Source organism: Pangasianodon hypophthalmus, chromosome 22, assembly GCF_027358585.1.
Source record: "Pangasianodon hypophthalmus isolate fPanHyp1 chromosome 22, fPanHyp1.pri, whole genome shotgun sequence".
In the NCBI taxonomy this organism is placed as follows: domain Eukaryota; kingdom Metazoa; phylum Chordata; class Actinopteri; order Siluriformes; family Pangasiidae; genus Pangasianodon; species Pangasianodon hypophthalmus.
In genome coordinates, this window is record NC_069731.1 from 17,225,456 (window position 1) to 17,250,724 (window position 25,269).

The following is a 25,269-nucleotide window of genomic DNA, read 5'->3' on the forward strand; positions in this document are numbered from 1 at the left end:
GTACCATCATCCGAAATCCATTTGTAGTGCCAGAAATGGTGATTACAACAAACATGTATTCACGTCAGACGCATCAATGGAATAAACTGTAAAATCAGGTTCATTTGATTAACCTAGTTGAACTGCATGTGCTTAGTTTAAAAAAAAAAAAAAAAAAAACAGAATTAGCTTTTTCTTCACAGAGCTGCAGGGTGCATCCCTGAAATTCAGAGTTTCATTTTCTTAAGGAATGATCAAAGGGCCCTAACTTGGGTCAAGCCTCCATGACCGGGTTGATTATACTATATTCTCTGATGAATTTATACCTAATGCCAAAAAGATTCTCATTCAGGGGCAAAGTAACATACCCAGAGATGATTGCGTAGTTGATGGCACTGTTTATAATGGTAGGGTGTGGACATCTGACATTATTTCAGGTGTAGTTTTCATTCCCAACACATGCAAGTCATAAAGGTGAGGCAGAATCCAATCTGACAAAATAAAGAGGACTAGTTTGTATTATAGCACAGCATTGCTCTGGTATACGAGGCATAAAACACTTCGGGATGTGCTATTATAGGAAAATAATACCACCGCTTCACATATTTTCCTATAACAGCATACCCCCAAGTGTTTTATTTCTTACATAATAATAATAGCTATTATCATAGTTCATTTGTTGATTTGTTTTCAGTAAACTCAAAATTGATCATTAATGTAAGCTATAGAAATATACCATATTCAGGTTATGAGCTGGTTTTATGTCAACTCCGGGATCATGTCAGTAACACTTAGAAAGATCTTGGGATTAAATGAGGAGTGCAGTGGATTAGAACCTTGGGTTTGGGAGAAATAGGTCAGGAAAGGAAGTCAGTCCTGATAAAATGTCAACACACCCCCTTTTCCCAGTGAGTGAGGTGTGATTTGAGTTCAAGTGGTGTCACATGTTCAGCCTGTACACTACTTAATGTAGCTAAGGGTGTTGCCATACAGCTCCAGGGTCCCTGGTTCAATCCTGGGCTTGGGTTATTGTCTAAGGAGTTTCAAACTGAGTTTCTCTAGATTCTCCAGTTTCCTCCCAGAAACATGCAGGTAGTTGAACTGTTAAATTGTTCCTAGCTGTCAAGCGCCATGCGCTAATGTTTTTATGTTCCTGTTTTGGTCCTGTCTCCACCCCCTATATTATCATTTGCTTGTTACCTGATTGTGTCCAGCTGTTTTGTGTTAGTTCTTGAGTACTTATTAGTTTTTGTTTGTCTATTTATACCCTGTCGTGTCTGTAAACCTGGGTGTAGTCTTATCATGCTTTTTGTGACTTTTTCCAAGCTGTGTTCCTGGGTTTCTGGTCACATCATTAAAACCTCCAAATATTGCATGACATATAGTAGAAGATTTTTACCTATAAAGAGCAAACCTGCAAGGTGAAAAGCAGAGGAAAAACATACACACTATAGATATTCATACAGACAAATCATCATCATGGATCTTATTCCACCTCTATTGTAACTGAATTCAACACTCATTATGCACAACCCACCTGAAGGAGGTCCTGTCCTCCCTACGAATTATAATATATGTTACAGGCCTGAGCCTGTAAAACCCACATGCCTATGATTTCAGGCTTTATATATAAACTTGACTTATTATGCAAGATACTGGATATGCTTATGAAAGTTTCTCTTACTGAAGGCATCAACATAAATTCTTATAAGTTGAGCACAAAATATGGATTGAACAAATATAAATACACACATTATGAATCAATACAGTGCTGAATTAACTCCTATGGTGTTTCTGTGTGTGTGTGAAGACATGGATTTAAGATTATGGATGTTAAACTAACATTCTTTGTGCTTATTGGCTTATCTCGGCTCATGCTTTTGTATTGCTATTGTAATTTAGTGCACCTTGTCACATATTAATGTTTATGAGGCACTTTACCTTTGTGCCATTGCATGTATCTGAGAAGCAAACTTTTTTTTACACTCTTCCTGCAGAGAAAGTGAACAAGTTCTGTCATGGCCACACAGATCAGAACTCTTCAGAGATAATTAATAGTTTTTAATGGGAACATTTCAGAACTGAACTGCCTCCATAACAGCGTAACTCATTATTCCACCCAGAGAACAATTTCTTCTTTATTTTCTTTCTCGAGGACAATAATGGAAATGAGGACCTGAAAGACTGGTGTAGTTCTGGGTGTGGATTAACACCCATTCCGACTTGTATTTCGACTTATTTGCCCAGGCTTCATGCTTATTCTCCTGAGTTTCTGGTAGCAGCCTGTGTGAAAAGGGAATCACTGGAAAAAGTAATGGAGCTTAATGGAAATCTCGGCAAACACGGTAAGCATGTGGAGTGTTAAAGGTCTCAGAGGAGCTCAGGTGTGAGAACAGCTTGCTTATGTGGAGGGAAGAGTGAAAGGATGAGATTTAAATGTTTACAGCTGAAACGTTTTTACCAAGTGCAAGAGTGAGTGGCTGATTTTGAAGGTCTAATTTAATATTTTTGATAGTTTGTAGTCATTTATCATTGCTCCTGGTTAATATATTATATTTATTTGGTCTCTTGTATAGTTGCTTATGAGCTCTGTAGACAACTTTATTACTGTAGGCTTAATCTCGTATGATTGCCTTTATCATGCTTACCTATGCTTGTTAGTGCTAGAAACCTATAGGTAATGTATCATGCATTTATGTATGAATCTTATGTATTTATTTGTCTTTTTTTTTTTTTTTTTTTTTTTTTGTTAATTACACTCAAAGTAATGCATCACTGCCATGCACTAAAATGAGGTTTCGTGTGACTAATGTTTGACACTGGGGTTGAAAAGTCAAGGGTGCTAAAACTTTTAGAAACAGTAATCCCATCATGTAGTAAGAGAGGAAACAAAGTGTTTGCCTCCTCGCATACCACATTAATAGCCAATAATTTTTTTATTTTTTTATTTATTTTTTATGGAACGACACATCATACTTTTCATCCCTTTATAGTTACGTTTAATGTTGTGGAACATCCAAGAAACAAGATAGTTAATGTTATCACTTATGTTATTGCAGCTAAGGACTGGTACCTTTATTACTAGTACCTTCATTATTATTAATACTCTATAATAACATGATGACAATAAAATTTAGTAGGGACCCCTGGGGGCCCATTTATAGTGCAATTATTATTATTATTATTATTATTATTATTATTATTATTATTAAAACGGGATCATAGCTCATTAGGCATTTAAACTCAAATATGAATGATCCTGGTGTTGCAAAATGTGTATATTATTCTCTTGTATATAATAACAGGTTCATAAGGCTGTATCAGAGTGGGTGGCTCCCTACACACTGGACTAAACTAGATTAGACTAAGAGACCTTTATTACAGTGCAATGCTCTGTAGCATCACATGACATTAAACTTGTGGACCAATAGATTTGGGAATTTGGTACTGTAAACCGTGCAAACATGACCAGATAGAACCAGCTGGGGTTGATGACCAGCTTAAAACAAGCTTATAACCCATGGACCATAAGATCTGTAGAGTGGAGTGTTTGATATTTAGATAGTTAGGAGGTGGAAGGGATGAAATGATGATATTGCAATTTGGTCATTAGACCGACAGATGGCGACTTCATACATTTAGCAAAAGCCTAGGTTACACACTTTAAAAACACAAGCAGTGAAGTGAAGCGAACTTCAGACAAATGGAAAATGAGTTAGAAAATAAACTCTAAGTGTTCTTGTACTTATTCACTACAGTAAAACTGCCTAAGGTTGCATTCGTAAACAAATCACTCTAAGGCAGGGTTCAGTGTTAGTGAGTCAGTAGGGTGATTTGTGTGTGTGTGTGTGTGTGTGTGTGTGTGAGAGAGAGATTTGGAACACGCCCCACACTTGGTAACAGGGATAAACGTCATGGGTGTCCAGTGTCTTCTTCGATTGCATTAAAAAGGCATCTGAATTTATGAGCAATCTGAACACAGAGTTGTGGAAACACACTGGAGCATGTCTGGAGAAAAGCGTCTTGAGAATAATACGCAGGAATCACGTGAAGGTGGCAAGAAAAATGGGAATCATGTAGGTGGGTAAAAGCATCCATTTCTGGTATAGTTGTGATTTGCTTTGGTTTGGTTTGGACTTAAAGTCTTACATATCGTGTTCACTTACACTGTTTTGCAACTTAACCGACTTTTTTTCACTTTTTACGTCATGACTTTTAGTTAACGTTATTTTTTCTCGATAACCTATTAATGTTACATGAACTAATTTGTTTAACGTTTAAATACACTTTAACTGGATTATACGGGGATGTTATTATGTTTTTGTTATTACAATTTTTTATTACTACGGAATTATCCCTAGTTAAGGGTTTGGCTCGAACGGGCTCCCTGTTTCCATGACAATAGAGCGCCTTGAGGCGTAAACTGCCTTGAAATGTCGCAAGTAACTACTCAACTTCCGGGTTTTCCTGCAATTAATTTGCATATCAATCGAGCTCCTCCAATCACAACTCATTAAGACTTAATTCGCTCCATATAGTAACTAACTGTTCAACTTCCGGGTTTGTCGAAATTAATTTGCATATCAATCGAGCTCCTCCAATCACAGCTGATTAAGACTCAATTCTCTCCATATATTAAGTAGCTGTTCAACTTCCGGGTTTTCCTGCAATTAATTTGCATATCAATCAAGCTCCTCCAATCACAACTCATTAACACTCAATTCTCTCCATATATTAAGTAGCTGTTCAACTTCCGGGTTTGTCGAAATTAATTTGCATATCAATCGAGCTCCTCCAATCACAGCTGATTAAGACTCAATTCTCTCCATATATTAAGTAGCTGTTCAACTTCCGGGTTTGTCGAAATTAATTTGCATATCAATCGAGCTCCTCCAATCACAGCTCATTAAAACACAATTTGCTGCATGTATTAAGTAGCTAGCGGTTGGTATGACACTAGATTAACTAAGTAGGTGCACTATTTTGCAAGTTTTTGTATATGTAGTAAAGTCTGAAAGCATGCTGAAGAATATCCAGACAACAGGCTCGGGTGAAAATGATGTACAGAATACCCAATATGCACCCTGTCTTTAGTGAATGGGAACTAGGGCACTATTTCGGATATGGTGTCTTTAGGGGATCCAGTAGGGTGTAACTGCTTCCTGGGTTTCTGAGGTTATTTTGCATGCATCATTATATATTTTTTATCTATTTTTGTTAATCCGCATATTGCTGTGACACCCAGTATGTTGACGTGTAATGTAATGTAATGAAGTCAATAAATTAAAGCATTAATATACAGTATTATGATGGTGTAGAACATGACCATGTATATAACGCTGCCCCTGTGTTGTAGGCTGTTAGGGCCTATGTGGCGTAAACCCTAAATCCTTTCAGATGACATGATGACATGTTGATGGCATGTTTATGATTGCTCACATCTCTCCAGTCTACACTGAATTAGTTGTTACAGGCTGTGTTGTGAATGCAGTGTGGTATGCGAATAAATTAGTTGAATAACACTTAATAACAATTGAATAACAATTCTATGAATAACAATTGAATAACAATTCTATGGACTTTTGCAGACTGGTATAATCTGAGGCTTGATGTTTGGGAGGCTGATAACATCAGGCTTTTGAGGGCTGTCATGAACAGTAATATGCTTCAAACAGGAAGTGTTTAGCCCAACCATCTAGTGCTTTGAAACACTCGTATTCTCACATACTTTTCCTAGAAGTGATAGAAATGTGCATAATACATTACCTAGCTGATTTAATTTTGGAAATCCTCAAACGTAACAGGTCGACAGGGCAACTTTTAATGGAAGCCTTTCTTCATAGGCAAAGAATAGTGAAAAACTTGTAGAGAGAAGAGAGCATCTCTGAGATCAGTGAACCAGAAGGAGTCAGATCCTGTAGATGCAACGCTCCGGTCAGCCTCTACTTGCATAAAAGCTTCCTTGTTCACATGCCACACCTTATGAAAAACAGAAAACAGGACAGCTCAGAACTCGCCAGGTTTAAATAACCTCCTTGTGCTGTAAGAGGGGAGCAACAGGAGCGTTACTATACATAGCAGCCTGGATGCATCTGATTGGTTCTGTAGCTTTCTCCCAAAGGCCCTAGAATGTAAGAAAAAATACACTCACCGTGGCAGAAGAACAGATGATAAGAGTCTATTGTCAGCTCCAACCGCAGTCACAGGCTGGTGCGCAGAGAGCTCCTTAAGGTGTACGCGAGGTCCGACGTCTATGACGTGAGAAGAAAAGAAAGGAAAATGGCTGTATGACAACGATATTCATATCAAATACTACGTCGTGCAGTTACTTTGTGACTTTGCTGAAGGTCTTAGTATGCACGTACACATGCACAGAAGAAGCTATCCAGGTGATTCTCACCCCCAAGGTTAGGGGGAGTAAAATAGAACCAACTTTCAAACAAATTTAGTGCCAGGAATTAAAAAAAAATACACTCACAGGTGCAGAACAGAAGATATAAAAGGAATAAAAAGGAGGTGCATATTGCCCGTGGCATATTATTTAAATGCTATTTTCATGTGCCTGTTATGAAAAGTTCATAACATCTGTTTCTGTATTTCTTGCTTATTACTTTTATAATACTTCTGATTATAATATTATAATATGATTATAATAATTATGATTATAATATTATAATATGATTACCACTTTAGTATAATAACCTAGTTCCCATTTTTGATTTTTATTCCCAGCATGTCCTTGATAGCATTCTGATCACACATGATAATATTCCTCACATAAGCTGTGTGTTTGTGTTCTACATTTGGCTACTAATTTTCATCATAGCAAAAGTGTCCTGAAATGTTGTTCTGAAGTCGCTGAGGTTCTCAGAGCACTTCTTACTCCATTCTCCAGATGCTTATAAACAGCCTCAGAGGCTGGAGTGTGTTAAAATGCCTGCAATGTTGTGGTTGTCGACACCCCTGAGCTGGAGGTCTGGCACAAGCCTGCAGTGTTACTACACACACGCCTCCATGTCAGCGTTCCACATCCAAATCCTTTACTCAGCTGTAACAACATGATTGCTATCATATTTTATCCTGAATGCAGCCACACCCATAAGTCAGGAATGCAACAGGAGGGAATGATATGGTGTACGTGTGTCAGGTGACATAATAGCGTGCATTCTCAAAACCTGGTTGTAAGAAATGCAGCAAGACTTTACACTAAATGGAGAGCCCTGATGATTGTAACATTAGCTCAATTTTGACCCGAACTGGATAGAAAAATTCTGCAGCACTGGCAGATATTGAATGTCACACCCTTGCTACAAAAATAGCAACTCAGCAAGAAAAACAAAAAGATTACACCCACTCACGTTAGTAATCCACTAGCATTATACCAGTAAGTTATGCTTTTGCCTGCATGACAATAAAAAACCTGCTGATTTTCATGATTTAAAACTAGTAAAAAAAAAAAGCGGACAATGATAATTAATTAAGAAACAATATTAAAGTGTTCCAGCGAAGGCTTAAGTCTTTGCATTTAAAGATTTTTAAATGGTCCCTCTCAAATCCCAAAAGCTCTAAAGGCAAACATACCAGTTAAGCCTACAGATGCTAGTGCTAGTATCAACTGTAAGACAAGTAATATATTGTGCTACACATGCAAGGATTGATCAAGATATTGAACTTTTCTAATTAGATCAGGATTGTTACTAATAAAATACTTCTCAGTACCATTAGGCTTTCTCATTTTAGCATTTGTGAGAAGATGCCATTGCTTATTTGAACAAAAATGCTAATTATAGGATGTCAAAATGTTTACTGGCTGTGCTTTTAGTAGCACAGAATCTCTGTGTATGACACACATAGAGATATAATTTGTATTAGATTTTAATGCTGGTTTAATGTGTGTGTGTCTGTGTGTGTGTGTTTGTGTATAAACTCAGGCCTGGAGGGTGATGCAAACCTGCAGTTCCTGACAAAAGGAGGAGACTTGACCAAGGTGAAATCCAACAAATGGAAGAAGAAACGCTTCTACAGGCTGATGGATGATGGCCAAACCATGTGGAAAGAGACGCACAAGGGCTTCAAGAAAGACCACACCTGTAAGCGTGACCGCTTTATTCAGAGTTTAATTTGAGCAGGAAATGGAATCAAATACAAATGCGGTGCAGTGTTGCAGCAAGCAAGACGGCATTGATAGCTTCCGAACTTCACGCCTCCCAAAGTACCTTGCTGTCTTATGATGTCATAGGTGCGATTCTGCACGGGGGCAGCTCATATTAATGAATTAATAAAAAGTCATCAGTAGGAGAAATTAGAATAGATAGACTAAATGCACATTGTTCAAGAAAAGTACAAATTACACAAAAGGAGAGATGAGAAAGCCGTAAGTTTAGTGGGGTTTTTAGTTTGGAAGGAAGGGTTAAAATTTTTGGTATTCAGAGGAAACCCAGCATGAATCCAATGACGCATTCATGTAGCTCTCCATTGGTCTTTAAATGTGTGTGAGACTAATAAACATTCTTGTTTTGCTACCGAGACCTCATGATATAATGCTTTTCACCCTCACGCTGTTGATAGATATTAGATTTTAGCCTCCCATTTAACCGACCAGCCATCAGTGATAACTCTAATCATACCTAGAGCTTTGGACTTATGCTCCACTATTGGGAAACAACAATCATATTTTCACATCATTAAAAGATTAGGTAAGAAGCATTCATTCTTCTGTACTCTTCAGTGTGTTATATGGTGCACACTTCCAACCTCAAAGCCAGAGTAGAAAATACAACAGTGTCGATGATCTCCAGAGAAAGAGGAGAGGCACAGGGAGGGTATATTACAGGCATTTGGAAATCTTTTCCCACACAATAGCTGGCGCCTTGTCCACAGAAGAACTTCCTTTCCAGCTCTTTCTGGTCAAAGGCCCCAGATCAAGCCTGGTTTATCTGCTGCTTTCCAACCCACAGCTGGCTCCAGATGTGTGTGTATGTTATTGATATCTACATAGGAAACAAGTGTCCCTATTCTGATAGGGAGAGTTGAAAATCCTGAGAGCATTACACATCTTTTTCAAAAAATAAAAAGATTCAAACAGCAAAAGAGCTATAAAGTTTGAAGCCTTGGATGTGATGACCACAGGAAAAGAAATTGGGTCTTGGATTCAGAAAAACAAACACCTTCGGCTTTTTCAGGCATTTCCATAATACAGGAAGTGAATGTTTTATTGTCTTCCAGAGCCACTGATGGTGCCAGACTGGAAGAGAGTCAAAGGCAGTAGGGCACTTACACAGAGTAAATACAGCTGGGTGCAAAAGTTATATGTATACTCTTAGGATAAAGCAAAAACAAAAGAAGTTATCTATACCAACCAGACATTTAGTGTTTTAGGTTTCACAGATATTACATCATTATCACAAGAAATACAAATGGTAAAATAGTGTAGCTTAACTAAGGGATTAAACACTTGGGGTTTGTAGGAAAATAATCAATGACAATAGGTTGATGAGGCCAAGTTACTGTTACCACTTCAAAGTTGATTGTTTTCCATTTACAGCATGCCCTGATGTGTTATATTCTTCTTATACCACAGCAATTTGCCAACAATTAAATTTTTTTTAATTAAAGAAAGAATGACACATTGGACTTAAATGTTCCTGTAACCACCTAGTTATAGCAATAAACTATAAAAGCTATAATGTTATAAACAGTTTTTGGTAAAATTAATAAACAGTAGTCTCTTATGTGGAGGAAAGCTTACTGTTACAAAGCACTGACACTGGAGACTCCTTCCATTAATGTTAAATAACGTCTCCTTACAGAAAGCTTCACCACATCAACCATGATGTGTTTTTCTTTGTTAAATAGCAGCACCTTTTTTAATCCATTTATGATCAGATTTATGTAGATCGTCTGTTATACAAGTACCCACGAATCAGCTGTTACTGTAGAAATGATAACGAAATATAATGATAACATATACTTCTGTTCTGCTGCATGTGTTCTGTTGCATGTGTTGTCACTGGCAGATGCTGTCCATTATCTTCTTCAACTCAGGAGTCAGTCATGACCAAACTTCTTATCAAAAATCTTATCAATTAAAATGTACGTTCTGGATTGTTGTCGTGTTTCAGGACATTTCATTTTTTTTTAATTAAGCCCATCCTCCGTCCCACACATATCTGAGATGTGTGTTCAAAAGTCTTCTTTATATCTCATTGCCAAAGCCCCAGATCAGATCACATGGGTTAACCCCAAACCTCAGACGTATATAAAGGACTGAAGTAAACACACCCTCAGACTGGGGTTTGAAGCACTGACTTTACTCGTCATAACAGGAATCGGAGTATCATAGAAACCTGTCGTGTTGCGTAACAGAGGCAGTGCTGTAGTGAAATCTGATCTCTCGCACAAGTTTAATTCACTCACAGGTTTCGTGTTTGGGTATGAAAGTCTGCAAATTGGAAGGTTGTTTGTAAAAAGAATCAGTTTGAGTGGGAAAAATACCTGCACGGGATTTGGTTACAGAGCACGCGACTGTGATATTGTGCTCGAGTAATTTGTCTGTCAGTCCGCAGAGGAGGAAGAAAGATAGAATAGCAAAAACCACACATAATCAGGTATTAAAAAAGTGAGATATTGTTGATATGGTGAAGTTTAGATAAGTGAGTGAGATAAACATAACCATAAATGGATAAAAAGTATAACTTGTCATTCTTTAATAAATAAATAACTGTAACCATTAGCAAATTGCTGTGGTATAAGATGAATAACACACTTCAGGCTGTGCTGGAAATGTCATAATGGAATGTACATAAGAAAATGTGGAATGTATTTAGAAAAAAAGGATCCTAAACGGTACTATTCCTTGCTGTTGGAGTGTATTGACATATTGTTACCAGTGATAGACCCATTCCCAGCAAAATGTGTCTGTTCATGCAAAATGTTTGATAGGAATGTGGGAAATCCAGGCGTGACAGGATAAATAGTTTGCATTCCTCACCTCTTGTCTTGTGACTGGATTTGCTCCACATTATTTCTTCTTGTATTATATATATTTTCTCCAGGCGTCTCAGTAGCCACAGATTTACTCTGGCTAAGCCACTGATTCCTTTCATTTCAACATTATAAAAAAAAAAAAAAAACTCAAAAGATTCGAAGGGTTCTAAGGAGGTTAGGCGGTAATTATCTGAAGTCATCTGCTGTAGTAATGTTCTGCTTCACAATGTTATCCAAATGTTGCTTGTATAACATTCTGCGACAAAAAGGAGCATTACAGGACCATTAGTGTTAACGTTCCTACAAGTCGAAAGGTTGCAGTAATGTTGAAATCTTGCAGTAATGTTTCCATAGTGTTAGTTTTCCTTTGACAACGTTATAGAAACTTTAGTGTTAACATTCCTACAAGTAAAAACGTTGCAGTAATGTTATGTTCATGCTCCTACAAGTAATGTTTCCATCATGTTAGTTTTGGTCTAATTGACAATGTTTTAGAAACATTAGTTCTAACGTTCCTACAAGAATGAACGCTGCAGTAAGGTTGTGTATACGTTCCTACATGTAAAAACATTGCAATAGTTTTGTAGTAAATGTTATGGAAAAACTCAGAATGCTCAGAAAACCATCATATTATTCATAACAGTGTCATCCCTGATACTATTCTGACTATAGAAACTACGACACATCATAACAGGACCATAATCTGGATAATATGTAAGGAATAACGCACGACAGGCTGTGGAGAATAATCCACAGCGGCGTGGTACAAAGTGGATTATGCAGAGGGTGCGCTATACAAGTCCCGGTGAATGAGGTTTTACTATAGAAATGTATTAGAACAAGTGCATTAATACGTATAAACCTGTCATTTATGTCACACCCTATCAGAGATGCTGTCAAGAAAATAAATCCACGCCTTCTGCTGCAAGAATTTCACAGAGCTGTGGTTTAAATGAAATGTTTAACCTTTCACGTGTGACAATTATTAACCATCATTATATGGGGATGTATTGTAAAGTCTACGCCCAGTTCTTCACTCTCATGTCTGCAGTGGTAGCCCAGCATTGAGACATTGTTTGGGTGAGGATTGAGATTACCAATACTTATGGATTACATCATGCACGCTTTCTATATGTTAAGCTGCAGCAAATCAGACGAGGCATTTGAGAGCAAAAGGGAGTAAGGAGTAGTTCTGCTTTTCGTCCTTTGTTATCTTACTGTAAGAGCAAAGGCCATCTGAGGCACAGGACTGAGCCAGTGGCAACAAGGATTATCAACAGAAAATAATCTCAGTCCTTGATTTATCACCCTCTATAAAGTTTTTCAAATAATCTAACAAACAACACAACTATGTCGTGTAATCAAGATTTCACAACTTGGCACAAAACATGGCTTAGAACACAAACACAGGCGTCTGAGCCAATACCATGTCATCTATGAACTCTTATATTATAGGAGTTGCAGTGGTTCATAGTACTGTTCCAGTTTTCTGTAGATAAACATATTGTGTACAGACTGTAAACCCTGAAGTGATGGTATGATTCAGTTGCATGAGTGAGGCTCCAGTCCTAAAGTCACTCAATGCTAGGTGGTAGCACAGACATACCAACACATCACAAAACTGCAGATTCTATGAAAATGCAAATTGGAAACATCCCCTGATTTACATCCTGATGCACGTTTTTTATCTTAAAATGGTGTTACATGGCCTTCAGAAAATTTTATCATAAAAAGAAACATATAGATTTTTGGTGATTTTAAGAAACTGGGTCAATTTTTCCTGAAGCATCGCAGTCCAAAGATCATCATGAAATGGTTGAGCGAGCATCACATTGAACACTCTCTCTCCTTGTTAAGACGACCTCAGCTTCTCAACTTTGCTTTCAGGGAAACTCAGTCTTGATTTTTTTTTCTTTTGCTCAAATTTGACTTTACAATCCCCAAACACTCAAACCCATTTAATCTTTTTATTCTTGTTCAATTTTTTTTAAAAATTATTTTCTGCTATTTCTAGTAGTGTAATCCCGTTTCCATTTTATTATCCTTATTTTTGTCTATCATTCTAGCAATTAAAAAAACAGTCACACTCAATCTAACTATAGCTCCACCGGCTTCTCCACAGTCTCCATCGATGACATTGAGTCGGTCCGTTGTGGCCGTCAGACCGAAGGGCTACAGAAGTACACAGACGACACGCTGGAGGATCACTGTTTCTCCATCATCTTCAAAGGCAAACGCAAGAATCTCGACCTGATGGCAGGCACCAGAGAGGAAGCCAAGAAGTGGGTGACAGGGCTGGAGAAGGTCATCACCAACATGCGCAACCTCAATTCACAGCAGAAAAGTGAACAGTATCCTTTAAGAGAGATAGTTTGGCTCTGTAATGCAGAAAACCTGAAAATCAGAGCCCTGAAAAGGTGTAGGGTTATTACTGTTAAAAAAAAAAACTTAAAGGTTTGCAAAAAAATTTGAGCAAAAAGCAGTTGATCACAATAACTATCTTATCAAATCCATGAAATGTCATGTAGCATCTTACTTTTAATTTGAACGACTGTGTAAAATTGGCCTTACATCAGAGTCAAAGCTGGATTATCAGCTGCATGCGGAAGGCCGACAAAAACGGCGACAACATGATGACCCTGAAAGAGGTGAAGCACTTCCTGCGCCAGATCAACATCGAGGTGGATGACATGTACGCCGCCATGTTGTTTGAGGTATGAAACTGTTTGATATCAACAGTTCTGTTAGCTGTCTAAATAATATTTTTTTATATGCATGACGGACTACTGTAGGTAAAAGCTGTGTGTCGATGTCTTTATTTAGTGTCATTGGTCTTCAGTGAGGTTCTCATGTTTAGCCAGAGTTAAATGGGGTTTGTAGGTTATCCTTCCATTTCAAAATGGGAGTCGGTTGATTGCTATATTTATTCATTAAATAGATGCATAAGATGCATAAAAACAAATGTTCAGTACACAGTGGTGTTAGGGAGAAAGATTCGAGCTGTAAAATAAGTTCTCTAGTGTTGTCATATTTTCAGAGTGAGTCACGGTGTATGATCCCGTGTTACTTCACCACTGAAAAAAATTTGGTCAGATTTGGTCAGTGGATCTCGTCCCTTTTGTGTCCGACTGTGACTCCTGAAAAATTTCTCAACCCCATCTCTCTGGACCTGCCCTAAATCACACTACCTCCATTTCTCAGTGCAGGAGATGCAACTGCACTGAAAAAGCCTTTGTCTGTGTAACCTGCTACAGTTATAAATACGCAACCTCTGCTGCCGCTCCTAGCATGTTCCTAAATTTATTACACACAATGGCTATGAAACACACAGATGAACACGGCATTGCTGATCATAAATCAGTGAGACAGCAATCTGTTTTTGGCTAAGCATGTTTTGTTTTATTCTCGTAACCACTCTCTCTTTCAGCTTATCACAACAACGTATGTGGAACAGCAACAACGTATAAATACTGACGTTGTAAGAGATATTATAGGAAAGTCATTCTCAAAATTTGTTCTAAATTACTCTTTGTGTTTTTTTTTAATGGTGGATTAATACTGTGAAACCGTGATATTTTTAGGCTACGTTGTTGTACAGTGAAACTTTCAGACCGTAACACCTCTACAGTTCACATTACTGAGTACCAAAAAGGTTCAAATAAGGATTAGGGGCGGAGTTTATGGTCTTCACTTTTTTAAAATATTTTTTTCATATTAAATGAATGGAACCCAGTGACGTCCCAGCTGTACAATTTTCTCGCAAGATCAGGTGCTTGTCATGGAAGTCAGTTGTCATGTACACAAGACTTTCACATAACTGGTTTCTGTGACTCAGAGTGGAAAAAGTCTGTGTGTAATTTAAGATCGCCGCACTAAACCAGTCATAAACATGACTGAACTTGCCACTCCTGTAAACTGGTTTTCAGGTTAAGCACACTTTGGCTTAAATCTTTGTTGATGCAAACAACGTTACTGGTCAAGGACACAGACCGTACTCAGTGTGTAATTAGAGAAAAGGAAGAACTGGAGTGCCCTCTATAAAGTGCTCAATCTCATTAAACAAAGAACACAACAAAACAACTTCTGAGTGAGTCAGCTGAGGTGTGGCCCCAGTTTGGGCTCGGTCTGTGTGACTGAAACTCTGAAGGACTCTTTCAGTGCAAAGCAATGCTGGAGACTTAGATTAGAAAAATTGTCCCTGCCTAAATCAAATTTTTTCTGTATTTTCGACACATTCTTCTGCATGCCCTCTGTATGTCAGTCTAACATGAAAACATTAGTATCAGAAATTTGTACATTTGTAGTGCTTGGTATTGTTACAGTTATATATATATAATTGTATATACAGCGGTATATATGGTATTGTTATAATTGTATATACAGCGGTATATATGGTACAGTTATAATTGTATATACAGCGGTATATATGGTACAGTTATAATTGTATATACAGCGGTATATATGGTACTGTTATAATTGTATATACAGCGGTATATATGGTACTGTTAGAATTGTATATACAGCGGTATATATAGTACTGTTATAATTGTATATACAGCGGTATATATGGTACAGTTATAATTGTATATACAGCGGTATATATGGTACTGTTATAATTGTATATACAGCGGTATATATGGTACTGTTAGAATTGTATATACAGCGGTATATATGGTACTGTTAGAATTGTATATACAGCGGTATATATGGTACTGTTAGAATTGTATATACAGCGGTATATATGGTATTGTTAGAATTGTATATACAGCGGTATATATGGTACTGTTATAATTGTATATACAACATTATATATGGTACTGTTAGAATTGTATATACAGCGGTATATATGGTACAGTTATAATTGTATATACAGCGGTATATATGGTACAGTTATAATTGTATATACAGCGTTATATATGGTACTGTTATAATTGTATATACAGCGGTATATATGGTACAGTTATAATTGTATATACAGCGGTATATATGGTACTGTTAGAATTGTATATACAGCGGTATATATGGTACTGTTATAATTGTATATACAGCGGTATATATGGTACTGTTAGAATTGTATATACAGCGGTATATATGGTACAGTTATAATTGTATATACAGCGGTATATATGGTACTGTTATAATTGTATATACAGCGGTATATATGGTACTGTTAGAATTGTATATACAGCGGTATATATGGTACAGTTATAATTGTATATACAGCGGTATATATGGTACAGTTATAATTGTATATACATCGGTATATATGGTACTGTTAGAATTGTATATACAGCGGTATATATGGTACTGTTAGAATTGTATATACAGTGGTATATATGGTACTGTTATAATTGTATATACAGTGGTATATATGGTACTGTTGTAATTGTATATACAGCGGTATATATGGTACAGTTATAATTGTATATACAGCGGTATATATGGTGCAGTTATAATTGTATATACAGCGGTATATATGGTACTGTTATAATTGTATATACAGCGGTATATATTGTACAGTTATAATTGTATATACAGCGGTATATATGGTGCAGTTATAATTGTATATACAGCGGTATATATGGTACTGTTATAATTGTATATACAGCGGTATATATGGTACTGTTATAATTGTATATACAGCGGTATATATGGTGCAGTTATAATTGTATATACAGCGGTATATATGGTACTGTTATAATTGTATATACAGTGGTATATATGGTACTGTTATAATTGTATATACAGCAGTATATATGGTACTGTTATAACTGTATATACAGCATTATATATGGTACTGTTAGAATTGTATATACAGCGGTATATATGGTACTGTTAGAATTGTATATACAGTGGTATATATGGTACTGTTATAATTGTATATACAGTGGTATATATGGTACTGTTAGAATTGTATATACAGCGGTATATATGGTACTGTTAGAATTGTATATACAGCATTATATATGGTACTGTTAGAATTGTATATACAGCGGTATATATGGTATTGTTATAATTGTATATACAGCGGTATATATGGTACTGTTATAATTGTATATACAGCGGTATATATGGTACTGTTATAATTGTATATACAGCGGTATATATTGTACAGTTATAATTGTATATACAGCGGTATATATGGTACTGTTATAATTGTATATACAGCGGTATATATGGTACAGTTATAATTGTATATACAGCGGTATATATTGTACAGTTATAATTGTATATACAGCGGTATATATGGTACTGTTATAATTGTATATACAGCGGTATATATGGTACTGTTATAATTGTATATACAGCGGTATATATGGTACAGTTATAATTGTATATACAGCGGTATATATTGTACAGTTATAATTGTATATACAGCGGTATATATGGTACTGTTATAATTGTATATACAGCGGTATATATGGTATTGTTATAATTGTATATACAGCGGTATATATGGTATTGTTATAATTGTATATACAGCGGTATATATTGTACAGTTATAATTGTATATACAGCGGTATATATGGTACAGTTATAATTGTATATACAGCGGTATATATGGTACTGTTAGAATTGTATATACAGCGGTATATATGGTACTGTTAGAATTGTATATACAACATTATATATGGTACTGTTATAATTGTATATACAGCGGTATATATGGTACAGTTATAATTGTATATACAGCGGTATATATGGTACAGTTATAATTGTATATACAGCGGTATATATTGTACAGTTATAATTGTATATACAGCGGTATATATGGTACTGTTAGAATTGTATATACAACATTATATATGGTATTGTTATAATTGTATATACAGCGGTATATATTGTACAGTTATAATTGTATATACAGCGGTATATATGGTACTGTTAGAATTGTATATACAGCATTATATATGGTACTGTTATAATTGTAAATTGTAAATGTTTCCCAGCACCACGTCGTTTGTGACTTCGTCAGTAGATGTTCATGGACGTCAGCTTCTTGGCTGATCCACAAAACTTCCAGTCTTTTTGAATTAATAAGTTATAAGTTAATAAGTTTGGCAACAGTGTCGTGTGTGATGTGCTCGCCATGTTTCTTGTTAATGTCCATCGCAACCTTGCGACAGCATCCTAATCCAAGCCATGAGAATGATTTCAATACATTCTTCTATTGTCAAAAGTATTCTGAAAAAAATATATATAATATATACGAAGTATGAAAAATTTCAGAAGACATTTTGCTAAAAAGTGTCAGTTTCCCTTATGCATGGAGAATTTTTGGGACACCCTGTAATACAGTATGCTCACACTTATATCATTAAATTTATGTACATTCCAGTATGACATATATATATATATATATATATATATATATATATATATATATATATATATAAGGAATAACTCAGGAAGGGCTGGCTAATAGTCAGCGACAGCGTGATGTGATACCAACCGTTACCACACACCCATGTTGGCCTACTTTACATTACCCATAATGCTGTTCAACTGCCTTCATCTTTACATAAACAGAGTGATGCAGCAGTGCTTTAGTCCTTTAGTCTGTTCAGCTGTCTCACCTCCTCATCTGTAGACCCTGCTCCAACACATCAGCTTCCATAGCTTCAACTTTACCACCATCAACATCAACTCTTCATGTCCTAGATCGCTAACTACGTCATATCTCAGTGCAAGTGTGTCATTATAGCTGCATTGCACTCTGAGACCAGCGTTTGCTCCAACGTCACCACTATTTCTAGGATTTCTCAGTAGTGAGTGAGAAAAGACGCTCTTGCTCTGTTGTGTTTAGGAGCTAACAGCCGAACCTGAGTGCTATCCCTTATGTTTGAGATAGTTGAAGTTTTTTCTTCTATTAAATGCCATTGTAACTGCGCTAGCAATAACTATGGCACCCTGTGACGTCAGTGCAAAACACTTACCACGGGAATAATACAAATACAGCAACGATCGACACATACACATCACAGATATTTAAATCTAAACGTATTTTAACATCTTTTAACATGCTACATTAACATAAATCGCAGTACTAATACACAAACATACCTGCCCTTTCAAAAGAACCTGTTTCTGTCAAATTCTTGTCATATTGTAATATTTCAATTTTGTTAATAGAAATGTGACACATCAAGGTCAGGAACTCTGGAGGGAGAAGAGATTAAGCAATTCTATGACCTGCTAACGAAGCGTGAGGAAATCGACGTCATCTACGGGAAGTACGCTAAAACCGGTGGTCAGATGAGCGCAGGCGATCTACTAAACTTCTTAAAGCAGGAACAGAGGGAGACAGTGTCTCTGGAGAACGCACTGAAGCTTATAGACAAATACGAGCCTGATGTTACAGGTAACAGCTCCATCACGACCGCCGGGATGTTAGTCTGAGCTTTCATTCTCGTTTTGCACTATATTCATATTTGACTGCTTTCAGATACATAGAAGCACTTACACGTTACATGATTCTTGTATTATCTGTTTTCTTTTTGCACGAATCCAGCTAAGCAGAATAAGCAAATGACCAAAGATGGCTTCCTGACATACTTGACCAATTTGGAAGGGTTGATCCTCAACCCCGCCCACATTAATGTGTACCAGGACATGAGGCAACCACTCAATGATTACTTCATCTCCTCCTCCCATAACACCTATCTGATGCAAGACCAGCTCAAAGGGCCGAGCAGTACCGAGGCCTACATCAGGTAAAGTCATGTTTTCACTTCCTAAGCACAAATAAAAGCTCCATCTATCAAATATTAAAGTATTTATACTTTTCTTTATTTATTCCTTAACCCATCGTGGACATGTGAGTGGCTCCAGACTTTCGTAGCTATACACATTTCCTATTAGTTTTAATATAGTTATAGAATAAGGAATAAAACACTTGGGGTGTGCTGTTATAGGAACATAATCAACAACAGGGTGGTGTTATGTGGTCAGCATGCACCTAAATTCCCAATTCAATTCAATTCAATTTTATTTGTATAGCGCTTTTAACAATGGACATTGTCACAAAGCAGCTTTACAGAAATAAATGGATTCACAAAAATATATTGTAAATATTTAAATTTATCACTGTGAATTTATCCCTAATGAGCAAGCCAGTGGCGACGGTGGCAAGGAAAAACTCCCCGAGATGATATGAGGAAGAAACCTTGAGAGGAACCAGGCTCAAAAGGGAACCCATCCTCATCTGGGTGCAACGGATAGTGCAATTATAAATAAATCCCTTCTATTGTGTACTATATGGACAAATAGTGCAATTGTGCAACCAATAAATTCATCACAGTATTTGCAAGAGGTCCGGCTGGTTAAAATCTATCCACTGTCCACTGATGGAGTCCTGAGTACGAAGCTGCTCGTGGCAACTGCAGCCCCAAAGCCACTACAGCAATCGCAGTCCCAAGCCATTACAGTACAGCTCCCCATATGTGATCCCCAAGCCATCTCCACAGCCCCCAGGTGGCACCATCCCCAGCAATCCAAACAGTTCTTCAGGCAGTCCATATGGGGCCACCCCCAGCAGCAGCGAGCGAACTCAACCGATGAGAACTCCAACCAGAAGTAGGGCATCAGGATGGGTCAGTCAGCGAGGAGGAGCAGAAGGGGTCAGGATCACTGGCATCACTGGCATCTCAGAAGTAGCATGTGTAGCTCGACAGAGAGTGAGGAAGAGAGAGAGATGGAGAGAAAGGAAGAGATTGTTAGGTGAGCTTTTGTCCTCTAATGGTTAAGCACGATGTACTTTGCATGCAGAGTGCAAGCAGGGACTCCGGCAAGACTAGCTATGACAGCATAACTGAAAGGGAGAGCCAGAAGCTAACACAGACATGAGGGCACCCTGGGACATAAGGCAGCCAGCCACTCCACCGTCGACAAACCTGAGTGAACGTGTGAGAGTGGGGGGGCGACAGCATCCAAACATCCCATTTCACCACAACACTCTATGCCTGTGAAACCCTCCAGACCTGCCCCTGTACCTAAGAAAACTATTCACAAAAGGCTTGACTAAACAAATATGTTTTCAGCCTAGACTTAAACACTGAGACTGTGTCTGAGCCCCGAACACTAAGTGGAAGGCTGTTCCATAACTGTGGGGCTTTGTATGAGAAAGCTCTACCCCCAGCTGTAGCCCGCATTATTCGAGGTACCAACAAATAGCCTGCATCTTTTGATCTGAGTAGGCGTGACGGATCATAAAAGACCAAAAGTTCGCTCAGGTACTGTGGCGCGAGACCATTTAGTGCTTTATAGGTCAATAGTAGTATTTTATAATCAATACGAAATTTGATTGGGAGCCAATGCAGTGTGGATAAGATAGGGGTGATGTGGTCATATCTTCTGGTTCTAGTAAGGACTCTCGCTGCTGCATTCTGGACTAACTGGAGCTTGTTTATGCATCTACTGGAACATCCAGACAGTAAGGCATTACAATAATCCAACCTAGAGGTAACAAAAGCATGAACTAATTTTTCTGCATCGTGTAGTGACAATATATTTCTTATTTTAGCAATATTTCTGAGATGAAAGAAAGCAATCCTAGTTATATTATCTACATGAGCTTCAAAAGAAAGACTAGAGTCGATAATCACACCAAGGTCTTTTACTGCTGCACATGATGAAACAGAAAGGTCATCCAGAGTTATTATGTAATCAGAAAGCTTACTTCTAGCTGCATGTGGTCCTAGTACAAGTACTTCTGTCTTGTCAGAATTAAGTAAGAGAAAGTTAATAAGCATCCAGTTTCTAATGTCTTTTACACATTCCTCAACTTTATTAAGCTGGTGTCTGTCATCTGGCTTTGCTGAAACATACAACTGTGTGTCATCAGCGTAACAGTGGAAGCTAATACCATGCTTACGAATAATTTTGCCCAGAGGTAGCATATATAAAGAAAAGAGCAGTGGGCCTAAAACAGAGCCTTGCGGAACACCAAACTTTACCTTAGCATGAGAAGAGAAGTCACCATTTACGTTTACAAACTGATAACGATCAGTCAAATAAGACCTGAGCCAGGAAAGGGCTGTTCCCTTAATGCCTACTACATTTTCTAGTCTATTGAGGAGAATAGCATGATCAATGGTATCAAAAGCTGCACTAAGGTCAAGCAGCACCAGCAAGGAGACACAACCCTGATCAGAGGCCAGTAGTAAGTCATTTACAACTTTTACCAGTGCTGTCTCTGTGCTATGATGAGGCCTAAATCCTGACTGATACATTTCATGAATGTTATTCCTATGTAAGTATGAGCATAGCTGCTGTGCTACAACCTTTTCAAGGACCTTGGAAATAAAGGGGAGGTTTGATATTGGCCTGTAGTTGGACAGTTGACAGGGATTGAGGTCAGGTTTTTTAATCAGGGGCTTGATAACTGCTAATTTAAAAGATTTAGGTACATAGCCAATGCTAAGGGAAGAATTGATTATCTTTAGAAGAGGTTTGATTGTTTCAGGAATTATCTGTTTGAGGAAACAAGTAGGTAAAGGATCTAGCATACAGGTTGATGATTTTGATGATGAAATTAGTGAAATTAGTTCAGTCTCTTCAAGGGGACTAAAGCGTTGTAGTTGTTTATCTAATATTATCATATTATCATCTACAGGGTTAGTTATAGAACTGTCCGGTTTTAAATTAATAGTCTGAATTTCTAGCCTGATATTTTCAATTTTACCGTTGAAAAAATTTGACGCCATTTACGTTCTAGTTTTCGAGTGGTCTGTTTTAAAGTTCGTGTGTGATCGCTATACCAGGGTGCTAGCTTTTTCTCCCTAATTATTTTTCTTTTAAGTGGAGCTACCTTATCTAGTGAGTTGCAGAACGTTGATTCTAAACATTCAGTTGCCTGGTCAAGTTCTTCGGGATCAGACGGTGATTCAATCATGGTTGATAAATCTGGGAGATTACTGATAAAACTCTGTGCAGTTGTTGACGTGAACGTACGTTTGACACGGTGACGTGGCAAGGTGCATATACTATGATTAATACACATTTTAAATGATTACATTTTTTAAAATTAATTAAAGAACATCATATTGTGCTTTTTATCCATTTATAGGCACATTCAGTGTTGTGGAACATCTGCAAAACAAATCTTTTTATCTTTATATCTCCATCACCAGCTTCTTCTTTTCTTTCTTTTGAAGTTAATACGATTTTGTCATGTTACTGAGAAACTGTAAAGTGTGAAGACTTTTCTGTGTCAGAAAACTTACTGACTCTTTCAAAGCTCTAACACTGGAGACTCCTTCCATAAATATTTTTAAAAATATTTTAAAAAATCATAAAAGTCTGTTTATGTAGAGCATCCACCAGACAAATCCATGTGATTGAGTAGTTACAATAGATAACATTACAACGAGTGTGTTAATAAAAACGTGTGATTTGAATTACAGGTGGAACCACTACGAGAGCTACTTCTATAGAAATCAATAACAGCACCTTCTGACCAGTCAGATTCGAGAACTCAATAACACTGATATAATATGCTTAAAGATGAATAGCTGAATAATATGCTGGGGTGTTAAGACATGTCGAATGAGTTACTGTGTTAAAACCAAGATAGGTTTTGAAATATGACTATCTATTGCATATGACGGGGTTGTGTGGAGGTCACTCACACAGGCACTCACACATAATCTCATGCATAACAACCAAAAACAATTAAATTATAAAAGCATCTCATTGCAAAATCATTCGCACGCAAGCCAGCTAGAAGGACGTGTTTAGAGGTTGTACCTCTTTATTCCTATGAAACTCCACTTCACTTGCATGTTTGTTAGAATTCTTGTGGAATCTTTATGAGTTGAGGGCTAGAATTCAACCCCACAGCAGTGTCTCATACATTCTAATGCTATGAGTAACAGTTTTCCCTTCAGTTTTTTTTTTCTTCAAAAATACGAATCAAAAAATCTAAAAGGAAAACCCAGAATTTTAACAAAATACACCAAAATATTCCAGAAAAGTTTCTCTACTAGTTTTTCTCAATTTAATGAAAGCAACAACGAACATAACCACAATCCAGACCGGAATAAAGTGTTTACTGAAAATGAATAAATGAATGAAATAGATTAATGAATGTCAAATAACATTTATTACGTCGCTGTTTTGTTCTTTTCTTTCCGTACACAAACTAAAGCAACTCTTTGGGTGTTGTAGTCTTTTCTGTATAATGGCTCTTAAGTCATCTTCAGGATTTTTGCATGAGCATAGTTGATAGAAACACATATTCATTTGCATTTCCTTTTGCCGACTTTTTGGAAAGTTGTTTTGAATGAAAACCCAATTTGTGTTACTGGGCATCTCGTCAGTCCTGGAGACCCACTGTGACTGTTGGGGACAGTTACAGTTTTTCCCTCCTCACATCAGATTCAGCTCGTATGCTCATTACCACGTCCTCCATGAGTTGAATCAGGAGTGTTTGTAGCGAAGAAAAGCTGAAAATGTACTTGAGAACCTCGTTGTATTAGACGTGATAGTTGTGACGCTGTTGTTATGTGGACGCTTTCAGAGCGCTGTTGAAGAGCTGCCGCTGCGTGGAGCTGGACTGCTGGGACGGGCCCAACGGAGAGCCGATCATCTACCACGGCCACACGCTCACGTCCAAGGTGCTCTTCAAGGACGTCATCAAGGCTATCAAGGAGTACGCTTTTAAAGTAAGTGAAGACATGTACGCTGTTCATCTACCAGCTGTCCATGTAAAGCATTCTGATCCTCAGCGTCAGTGTGCAGTCGGATTGGCCTGTACACCTGATCCCAACAGCAAGACAAGCACAGCGATCACTGGGGCACCATGCGGTCATTCATGCAGTAACATCAGTATTATATTATGACATATAAATATAATTTTCCATTTTTAAGATTGGAAAAGTTGAATAACGCAAACTAAGCTTTAGCTGTTATGTATCTATGTGTCTTAATATTTTCAGTTAAATAAAAATCATAAATAAATATAAATGTAAAAATTAAATACAAATAAAAAAAAGGAAATAAATACAGACATAAAAACAAATACAATAAAAAATAACAAACATACATAAATGTTAAAAAAATTAAATAAAAACACAATAAAGTAAATAAAAGTAAAAACAGAAATAAATATAAATGTAAAAAAGTAAATAAAAAGGGAAGTAAACACAAATATAAAAGAGTAAATAAAAGAGTAAGTAAAATAAAAGTGTAAAAATAAGTAAATAGAAGTGTAAATAATTAAAAACATAAGAAGTAAGTAAAAAGAAACATGTAAAGAAATAAAAGCGTTTATTCATTTCCGCATCATTTTGGTGAAATATATTT

General features: G+C 37.0%; 1 protein-coding gene across 3 annotated transcripts in view; it reads left to right on the forward strand.

The window, feature by feature from the left end:
- The first annotated feature begins 1,976 nt into the window (after positions 1–1,976).
- Positions 1,977–25,269, forward strand: part of plcd1a (phospholipase C, delta 1a) — a 32,955-nt gene continuing 9,662 nt past the window's right edge. The window contains exons 1-7 of one of the 3 annotated variants that reach the window (XM_026937977.3): positions 1,977–2,324; positions 7,911–8,069; positions 13,088–13,316; positions 13,550–13,679; positions 19,099–19,327; positions 19,478–19,679; positions 24,485–24,629. In XM_026937977.3, coding sequence (XP_026793778.3) covers positions 2,294–2,324; positions 7,911–8,069; positions 13,088–13,316; positions 13,550–13,679; positions 19,099–19,327; positions 19,478–19,679; positions 24,485–24,629 — 1,125 coding nt within the window. In that variant the 5' untranslated portion in view covers positions 1,977–2,293. Of the gene's footprint in view, positions 2,325–2,430; positions 2,452–3,849; positions 4,060–7,910; positions 8,070–13,087; positions 13,317–13,549; positions 13,680–19,098; positions 19,328–19,477; positions 19,680–24,484; positions 24,630–25,269 lie in introns of those variants that run through there. The other 2 variants (XM_034297855.2, XM_026937976.3) reach the window with 2 other exon arrangements.